The sequence below is a fragment of the Zootoca vivipara genome, chromosome 4 (assembly GCF_965207765.1).
Source record: "Zootoca vivipara chromosome 4, rZooViv2.hap1.1, whole genome shotgun sequence".
NCBI classification, from domain to species: Eukaryota; Metazoa; Chordata; class Lepidosauria; order Squamata; family Lacertidae; genus Zootoca; species Zootoca vivipara.
In genome coordinates, this window is record NC_142587.1 from 72042923 (window position 1) to 72053324 (window position 10402).

Genomic DNA, 10402 nt, shown 5'->3' on the forward strand with positions numbered 1-10402 from the left:
GACAGTATCAGAGCACCTTGCACTTTACTAGTTGTGTTCTGAGCACAAGAACCATTCCCTAACATTTACCTACCTTCACCAGTGCAGTAAATTAGTCTGTGCACATTTCCATTGGTTCTGTGCTAGGAAAGGATGAGATTTCTTATGCGCAGTAAGTACCCCCAAATGAGCAAACAGTGCTTTAGAAATGGTGTATACCTTTAAGTTTCAGTTGTTATTTTCACACTGCCCCCTCCACTACCTATTCAGGATCAGTACAACAGGGAAGAACATCAGGACAGAACTTTGAAACTGCAATGTCCAGGAGTAAGTGCCAACTAGTTGTTGGTAAAGTCCTTAGTGCTATGTGCTAGCACATTGCCATCAGCTGTGACAGTAGTTTAAGTGTAGCTTTTACACAAAATACTTGGTATGAAGGTAACACTGGTCCCCTAGCCAAGTTATTTAAAAAGGATTTACACCACAATTGCCATATGGGCATTTATTCTGTTTTTTGCTCTGTAGAACTAAGAACACCACCCCAACCCATTCACAAATAGAGACTTATTCCAAGTTTAAGAGGGGGAGAGATTAGTAAGATTGAGAAAATTAAGCCGTTATTGAAGGACTATGAAACATCCCAGAAGAAGCTGCTTTCAAGAGCAAGCTATACAAGGTACTGTGAGAGTCATACTAGAGGCATCCGGTGACTCTAAATCTCAGCTGTACTGGTCCGAGAAGCGAAGAGATTTTGGTTCAGAAATTGAACAGAGAATGTTCTCTATTTGTTTTGCTCTTCTGGCTTCCTGCCTAAGCTGCCTTGCTCGCTCTTTGGCAGCCATTTGCTCTTCTCGCCTCTCCCGTCTCTTCCTTTTTAGCCATCTGCAGAGAAATTAATTATTTTGAAGAACTGAATATGAAGTGGCCCAAGCTTAATTTGATTACTTCTTCCAGGTTTACTAAAACCAGGTCACCTACTTTATCCTCATCAAAAACAGCACACTCTCCAGAATAGAACACAGCATCAGAGGATAGTTTATAGAGCTATAAGAACACTGACTACTAGGTGGACCACAAGTGCTTTTGACTAGATAATAATGCTTGAGAGCTAATATGCACTTTTGAAGTTCCTCATGAGTTCATCATGAATTAAAGAAGGCTGTGAAATATAATGACATGATATTCCACAACCAGTTTTAGACCAGTTTTGGAGAAGTCTCAATTTTCAAAAAATTAGGCTCTGGCAATTCAGTATTACTTTCACTACTACTTCTAGTGCTACATCCTGCTGTCTTAGCAGCAGGTACAGTTATGTGGTGTTGCATAGGCACCCTCCCAACATTATCATATACTCGGGTGTGTGCCTGTGCAGCCACATCCTTGCAGTGACCCAGCCCATGTACCACCGTAGTAAGCAGCTGTAATGCTGATGTTAAGAGAGCAGCACTTCTCTCTAGCAGGAGGATGCTCCCCAGAAATACATGGGCTCTAGAGGGTGAAGAAAACTGTAGAGGGAAAACACTTCCGAATGGGGGCAAAAGGCTGTCGTCTTCTGCTTCCTAGGGAAACAATCCAAATTAAGTTGATAAAAAGTGAGATGGAATTGTTCCTGTTAGGCAGTAACAGGACAAACACAACACTGAACAACTTACTGTTTATAAGCCTTGTCATTTTCCGATGTTCTTGGAAGGAAAAACATGCATTCTTCCTGCTCTTTCATGTTCTGCATCTGTTTTTCCTTCATGTGTTCTACCTGCTTTTTTCTAAGCCATGACCTGTAAGCTGCTTCTGGATTTCTGCTTTCCTGCTTTCAAAAGAAAAATAAAATCCCCAAAGATCTACTCCAAATAAATCAAATATTAGCAACTTATTTACAATGCTAATGTGAGCATTTTACACCACTTTCCAGTTACAGCCGTACCTTGGAAGTCAAACGGAATCCATTCCAGAAGTCCGTTCGACTTCCAAAACGTACGGAAACCAAAACACAGTTTCTGATTGGCTGCAGGAAGCTCCTGCAGCCAATCAGAAACCACGGAAGCCCCGTCAGACGTTCAGGTTCCAAAGAATGTTCACAAACCTGAACACTCACTTCCGGGTTTGTGGTGTTCAGAAGCCAAAACGTCTTGAGTACCAAGGCATTCGGGATCCAAGGTAAGACTGTATTCAGTATATATTTTGAGGAGGCATAGTTGCTTGATAATCAACAAAAACGCATCTAGAAGGCATTCAGATTCACACATATTGAGGCTAAGGCTCATGGCATCATACCGGCTTTCCAGAAACGGATAGATACACTAAAGGCTATATAAATATATATATATTCCAATATATACACATACACTTTGGGGAAACAATATTACTTACCTGCGGTGGAAGTCTGAACCTTAACATCAGAAAAACTTCACAACCTGAGAAAAAACTAGATGTAACTCAGTTTTCAAGCTGGTCAGTCACAAAAGGATGCTGTTTTTTGGAATCAAGGCTCAGATTTGCCTATCAAGTGATTTGTTTAGTAACACAATGATTTTAGTTTGAGATGTTTGATATTAGAATTTATGAATTCTCATATCCCATCCTTTAGTTCACTGAGAACTTTCCATTGAGAACAATATTCCTGTACAATAAGGGCTTAAATGCAGCTGCCATAAAAAGTCTGAAGTAACTGACATCATCATCATCATCATTTGGATATATAAAAGGTCTTGCCCACTCCTTACTCTTTACCACCACCACCCCAAGAGCCAAAGACAAATAAGGCCACCTTATTTTCTATGCCTTCTGCAGTTATACCAGGCATTAAATATGTTTGATAAAAGCAAATAAATGTGTCATGACAGAAGATAAGTAGTCTCCAACGGATGCCTATATTGGACACAAACATCTGCTTAGGGGGAAAGCTGCCATGTTAAATTTAATTAAAGGGTAGCATGCAAATACCACAACTGCCACAAAAGGGGTCTTGCAGATGTTTGATAGCCTAGCAAATGGGTTTCTAAATAACTGATAATTGTATTGGCTGTAGGCAAGTGCTCCTAAACTTGTCAGGGCCATATACCTGCTTGCAGCCACAGTTCTGGAAAAAGAAGGTGAGATTGCTGTCAGTCCTTGTCAGGCAGATTGGGTTTTTCTTCGTTTCAACTTTTTAGAACTATAATAGGCTGCAGAAGGACAACAGGCATGGGAAAACTTACTCTGCTATTCAGGTTTTCCAGCTGTTTTGCCCTCTGAATTCGTCTCTCTTCCTGCAGCTGCCCTTTTTTCTTCTGCAGCCAAGCTCTGAAGACCATGTCATTCTCTCTCCTTTTCTCCTCCTCCTCTATTCTTTTCCGAATTTCTTCCTTACATTAAAATGTGAACAAAGAATGTGAACTTTTCAACAATCCCAATTCAAAGATTCAGCAATTTTTCAAGCAGCGGTAGTAAAAGGTGTGAAATTATTCTAGACCACCCTGAAAAGAACCGAAGCATGAATACAGTGATAATAGTAATGTGTTCCGGAGGTTACAATGCAACAATGTTATCAATGTGTCTGGGAGATATTAAGGACATTAAGGCGAATGGATGTTCGTTTGGTTCAACGAGATTTCCAGGTGGAATGGTTTTTTGGAGCTGCATTTACAAACATCTGCAAGCTAGGTGGGGATGGTAACGATCATTATTTGTGTCTAAAAAATACTAGAAGGATCAAAAAACAGTAGAATTTCAAGTTTGGAGACAAATGCAGTGAAGTCACGTATTACTTGGCACCTCTTTACAAGATCCTCCCGTTCCCCATTTCCAATTTCAAACCACAGCGCAAAACCAACAATAAGGGGAACTGCATCTGAGCAATGCTTTAACGATAAAGGCTAGTGGTTTTAGGTGGAAGAGATACATGTAAGCAAGATCTGGATATGCAAAACACTGCATCTACTTCAGATTTCTCTTCAAGTCATACAAGTCTTTCCTACAAGACTTTCTAAGGAGCAAAATGTAATTCTATTGAAAGTGGGTAGAAACCTATCACCTTACAGAAGGGTTGCCAACATAGTGCCCATGGGCATTAGCACCAAAGATCTCAGTATATGTCCCCTAAAAATCCAGTGTGCGAGTTACTGTTTGCTCTTCCTGTTTGCACTGGCTCAGCCTCCCCTACATCACACACACTCCCCTCTAAACATGCCCTTCATTAAATGCTAAAACTGGACACCCATCGTCCCATTTTGAATAGAGCAGAGGTGCAAGGAGTGAGCATGACGGTGACTGATATAGGTGCCTTTTTCCAATGATGATAGTGGCTAACAGGACCACAAAATGGTACAGTTGAGTGTCCATCTCTTTTCCTGTTATTTTAGATGTGGCAACCATTTTGTGGTATGCCAAACCTCCACAGCAGTCATTTTTGACTGGAACTTGTAGAACTCCCTCAAATTTCCCAGTGTGCCCAGTGGCCCAAAAAGGTGGTGCCCTCTGCCTTAAAGATAGATAGATTCATTCATTCATTCTTACACTGAAAGCAAATATACAACACTTAATTATTGCTAATGATGAATTGATGGCAACTAGCTTAGATGGTATTAAAAGTGGAATTGACAGTTCTCATTAAAAGCCATTAGCCATGACAGCTGAAGGGAATTTTCATATTCAAAAGCAGTGTATCTCTGAATATTAGCTGAAGTGGGAATAAACAATGGGGGTAGCTTATTGCCTTCGTGACTGGCTTGTGGGCATTTCAGATCTACCTGGATGGCCACTTTGAGAAAACAGGCTGCTAGGCTAGAACCCCTGTCGCCCCACTCCCACCCCGATTTCACATTCTTATGCTAAAAGAGCACTAATACCTAAAAGAGTGTTTTTAAAAAAGGTAGTTAATGCTTCTCTTTCTGAAAGTAAAGTGATGTGCACTATGCACAGGAAGCTTGTTCCGTAATTGTAGAGCCACAACTGAAAAGGGCTTACTACTTGCAACTGTACTAGTGGAATGACAGGACTCTGCACAAGATTCTCCTTGCTATTCTTAACAAGAAAGTGAGTTTGCCAAGGAGAGTCGCGGAGGGATGTGTCTAAAACAAGACCCAATTACAGTGCACTGATCTTCTCATTTCCTTTCTACTCTCACCTCTTTCTTTAATTTCTCTTTTCTTTGTTCCATTTGCTTTTGCAGTTCTTTTTGCCTGGGTGACAGGCAGTATGTAGAGCTTCTTGCACCGAGACTCACATTTGCTGACTGCACCCTTCGTGGACTTTTCCCCCTTTCTGTGTTTCTTGTAATGTTGATTGCTGAGCATGGTCGAATGGGTGGTGGTTGAGGGACACGAATGCACCCTTCTCTGGTCACAGAAGTTAGTCCTAAGGAGTCTTCCTTTGTTATACAGACAGGGCTGAAAGCAGTACTGTAGGAGGTTTTAGGAGAAATGTGTTGAGCTTCAATGTCACTAAAAGAAACACTTAGTGGAGGAAAGAAGCCTTGGCTCTCAATGTCATGGATACTGAGGAGTTCAAATTTCCCATCTCTTTCTACTAGGATCTTACCATCCTTGTGCTCATCATCTGTACCGCCATTAATAGAAAGAGAAATATCCTCCTTTCCATTACAAATGTGCAATTGAGACAGCCTGCCTGAAATGTTCCTGTGGGAATCATTTTTTTCAGTTTCTAAAGCTTTCAAAGAGGGGATTTCAAGATCTACTAGATCATCCTTGAATTTTAGCTTCCTTTCTTTCGTTTCATCTAAAGGTTCCTGAGAAAGAAGTAGTTTGTTGGCTTCCTCAATTTTTTCTAAGATGTACCGCTTTATATCTTCATCATCATCCTCCTGGTCTTCTAGCTTTGATTCCGGAGAGGAACCTTCACTGTCAGAATCAGATGTTTGCTCCAACTGCTTAGGATTAAGTTCAAGTATTGAATAAATTTCATTTTGTGACTTCTCATCCAGAACTTCCTCAGGCTCAGGAGGCTCTTGTGAAAGATGTCCTCCCACTTCATCACCTTCCAAAGATTCTTGTGGAGAATTTATTCTATCTTCTATATATTCTAAGTCTTTGTCAACACCTTCATTTTCATCATGATTCTGCAAAGAAATTCAAAATACCTATTTATGTTAGGATATAATGGGAAGCACACATAAAATGACTGTCTTCAAATGTCATGCTAAACTCCATTTTATGAAATGAACAAGCCTAGTCTCCTCTCTGACTTACTCCACACACTTCCTCTCTTTATCCCATGCAGGCAGGAATTTGGAATAATTCACTTCCACTTTCAATTAATCAAACTTGCCGTATCATCTGGACCTAAAAAATGTGGTTAACCTAAAAGAGTTAAGCAAGCCAGCTTTGGTAACTATGGTTTGAAATTGGCTTGTTTGAAACTAATCATAGCTGAAAGTAAACACAGTTTGTCAGTCCAACAACAAACCAGTGTCAAGCAGAACCAGAAGCAAAACATTCAAATTCCTCCTCTCTGGCAAGAAGGGTATGAGCTTGAGGCTGACTGCAAGTCACTTCTTTTGCTCATGTTGCATAACTATGGTTTAGTATAATCTGCACATACAGCCAGTGTGCCATTAACAATTATATTTAAGAATATGGGAGAAGGGTTGTATCTTGGGGGTAGAGCATCTGTGTTGCATGCAGAAGATCCCAGGTTCAATCCCCAGCATCTCCAAGCATGTCCCCTTTAAATCCCTGAAAGCCACTGCCAGTGAGATGGACATTACCTAACTAGACGGACCAGTGGTCCAGTTCTGTATAAAAGCAGCTTACTATGTACCTGGAGCCAATTCACATAGTTCCCAAGGCAAATTTCGTTTTTGTTGTAACTAAATAAAAACTTAATAGCTTAAGTTCAAAAAGCGTATAAACAACATTCTAGAAGAATAGCCAGTGAGGTGCAATGACTGAGAAGTTGAGCTTGGATGTGGGAAGCCCAGGTTCCATTCCTCACTCAACTGTGCTGATTCCAAGTCAATTACAGTCGTACCTTGGAAGTCGAACAGAACCCATTCCGGAAGTCCGTTTGACTTCTGAAACATTTGACTTCCTATGCAAAAGTTGATTGGCTGCAGGAAGCTCCTGCAGCCAGTTGTAAGCCGCGGAAGCCCCGTTGGATTTTCAGCTTCCAAAAGAACGTTTGAAAACTGGAACAATCACTTCCAGTTTTTAATTGTCTGGGAGTTGGAACGTTCGACCCCCAAGCCGAGATACAACTGTATTCTCCTTTAAAAGTGAAAAAATTTCCCCAAGTAAGTGTGTGTGTGTTATCTCAATAAAATATTAGATTGCCTGTTTTTAAAAGTTTTAAACATTGCAATCCTATGCATATTAACACTGCGTTTAACAGAGCCTACTCGCTATTATTTAGGATTGCAGCCCTAGACTGCAAACCAAAGAATCTCTTCATTCCAACACACACTTCTGGGTGCACACAAGGAATTATCTCCTTTTGTACCATTAATGCCAGATGAGATCACTCCAGATGTTTCTGAAAGTTGGCACTGGCTTGATCTCGAAGGTCTAAGTTCCCTGGATCTCAGCCTATGTCCAACAATATTTTAAGAACCCCAAATGCCCTCTCATTCCAGTCTATCTATTTACATCAGCACATTTCATATGGAATTGAGATACTGGCACAAGACTAATGTAGTATTTTGCTAATACCTGTATATCATTAGAGATTTGTTTTTCTTCTTCATTAATTAGCCATTCAAGATCTTTTTCAAAATCATCTTCATAGTCCCCACCATCTGTGGGACCTCCAGTGTCTGAAGATTCACTAGTGTCTTTTTTGTCACTCATTGTGGATGTTCCTTAATGGAAAGCTACAAATTGAAAAAATATATGAAGTGTTTCATTACAAAGAAACCAAGTGTTTTGGAATATGGACACTTTAATGACTCTAAGAAGGCAATCTTGCAGAATATTTTCATGACTTGTACCTGATTATTTCACAGCTGTAATTCAATAGCTTTATTGCCTGTCGGACCATGTCTGCTTTTTTACCCAAATTTCATGACCACCAACTGGTCCTACAGTCACCCAGCTTTTTGCAGCTTGTACAAAATGCCATAGGCCTACAAGATTGGATAAAAAAACTTATAGGAAGTTTCCTTGAGAGTCCGAGACAAGAAATACTGCCTGAACTCCAGAGCTTCTGTTCTGTACTAAACATGTTTCCAAATACAAGATTCTTCACTTTTATATTGCAGTTAACGAGAGTTGAATGTGTATCAACACTAAATTGCATATTGACAGAGAAATGCATGAAATGTCCTCTGATATCGAGACACATGTTCACAACAAAAATAAATAAAATTGTCACCAACTCGGGTTGTTATTTAATCAAGTAAGTGTCACATTAACCTGATTACTGATAAACTAAAAGCACAATCCTATGCATGCCTACTCAGAAATAAATTCCACTAAGCTCAACAGGACATATTGATCCATCAAGGAAAACTGGCCAAGCACCATCCCATTCTTACAATGCAAATCTGCCGGGGCAGGCGATGAAGTTATCGCCTGCAAAGCAGCCTCAGACCAACTTTCCTGATCTAGTCGGAGGATCCAAACCAAGCCTCGGGGCGGCCACTTGATGAGGAAGATCGAGGCCCCTCCCGAGGCGAAACCTGCCTGTTCGGACGCCGAGGCTTCCCGAGCACATGAAGCGCCTGACCCAACCGAGCGATTTACGCCCGTCGCCATGGCAGCCGCCTCCCCGCCCACCCCAGGGCAAGGCCCGCTCTCTGCCGAAACCACGGGGCCGGAGGAGGCGCTCAAGCCCCACGCTCCTGCCTTTCCCCGCCGCCCCTTCGGCTCCGTCGGCGGAGAGCGCCTGCCCGACCCTCCCTCGCCCCACGGCCCTCCTGGTTGGGACAACCAGCCAAGGGGGGCGCTTCGGACGGGTCCGTGCCACCCCGCCGAGCCCAGGGTCATCAGGCTGCTGGCCGTAGACCGGAGTCCGCCTCGACAAGACCCGCCTCGGCCCTCGCCCTCCCCTCGTTCATCTCCACCTGTGGACGGCGCCGGGCCGCGACCCGCCCTCCATGGCGTTGTCATGGTAACCGCTGCGCCCACCGGCGGCCCGTCATGCCGCCGAGACTTCCCCTCCCCACGCCACTCACCAAAGCGGAGGACGACGGCGGCTGCGAAGGTCCACACAGAGCTGCTCACGCGCCGCCCACCACGCTCGCCGTCTCCATAGCCACCGCAGGCGGGGCGAGCCGGCGGGAGGACAAACGCAGGGCTTCCCGCCGCGGCCCTTTGCCGTCGCCATGGAGACGCCGCGAAACGTCACGCAGGGCGGGAAATCCGCCCTTGCCGGCCTGCTCCGCTAAGCTGAGGTTATATGTAGTAACTTGGCAAGGAAGGCATTTTACCGGTCAGCTTCAAGGTCGTTTAATGAGGGCTAGTGGCCTCTCGACCTTCCCTCATGGCATCGGGGAGTAAAAAAGCACAATTACAGTATTACACTTGGGATGCTTATCTGCGCCTATGATCATGCTATAGTGACTCAAGATTATTTAACACCAGTTCATGAAAAAGTAATCTTGAGTGCATTTTGGACTTTCGAATTTAAATGGAATGATCTCAGATTGTGGATTACGTTTATTCTAGAACTACCGCTATTAACTTTTGTGCGGTTTTATAAAAAAAAAACAACACGTATCTTGTAAACTGCCTTTAGAACCTATTCGGAGGCAGACATCCATAACGAATAGCGGTACGGACGGGTGGATGGAAGGAAGGATTTTGGTACTTCTGATTCATCTACAGTGGTACATTGGTTCCCAAGCTTAATCCGTTCCTGAAGTCTGTTCTAAAACCAAAGCGTTCTAAAACCAAGGTGCACTTTCCCATAGAAAGTAATGCAAAATGGATTAAACTGTTACAGACTTTTAAAAACAATTCCTAAAACAGCCATTTAACATGAATTTTACTATCTAACAAGATCATTTCTGGGTTAGGGTTAATTTTAGGATTTTAGGGTAAGGATTAGAATTAGGGTTAGAGTCAGTGTTTTATGTTTTCTTGTGATTTTGATTCATTTGTGATTGGTTTGCTTTCAATTTGTTGTGTTGCTGCTTTTTCAAGAGTTGCAAGTTTGTTGGCTTTGTGGTTTTCTGGATAGTTTCAGTTTTAATTTTGAATGGCAGCTGGGGAGCACGAAGCCTCCGCCCCGCCCCACTTGCACGGGAATAGGAGCTGAATTAGGGCTGCTCAACTGGAGAGTTGCAGGCTCCCTCACACTTTTCCATTGTGTAGCTGTATTCATCTCAACATAAGTTTAAAGGAGCATCGCGTGGCAATGTGGAGACAGCCCAACAGCTGCCTCAGTGGCAGTTTAGGGGCTCTCAGATGCAGCTGCCGAGCTGTCTCCACCTTTGCCACCCCAGCAACTATTCTGCCTGGCTGCCTTCAGGTGGTGCAGGGGCTCTGATGCT

The 10402-nt window shown here is 42.8% G+C and overlaps 1 protein-coding gene across 9 annotated transcripts; it reads right to left on the reverse strand.

Moving 5' to 3' along the window:
* Positions 1–466: 466 nt before the first annotated feature.
* Positions 467–9242, reverse strand: CCDC181 (coiled-coil domain containing 181). 9 transcript variants are annotated; one of them, XM_088668774.1, is made up of 7 exons: positions 9083–9242; positions 7620–7780; positions 5081–6031; positions 3174–3320; positions 3038–3055; positions 1632–1786; positions 467–861 (listed from the first exon to the last, which is right to left on the reverse strand). In XM_088668774.1, the coding sequence occupies exons 2-7, from the start codon at positions 7755–7757 to the stop codon at positions 699–701; spliced, it is 1572 nt and encodes a 523-aa protein (XP_088524900.1). In that variant the 5' UTR covers positions 7758–7780; positions 9083–9242; the 3' UTR covers positions 467–698. The 9 variants fall into 9 exon arrangements, with proteins under 9 accessions (XP_088524900.1, XP_088524902.1, XP_088524899.1 ...); XM_088668776.1 differs by having other exon boundaries at positions 1632–1783; positions 8972–9088; XM_088668773.1 differs by having other exon boundaries at positions 8972–9088.
* Positions 9243–10402: the final 1160 nt, after the last annotated feature.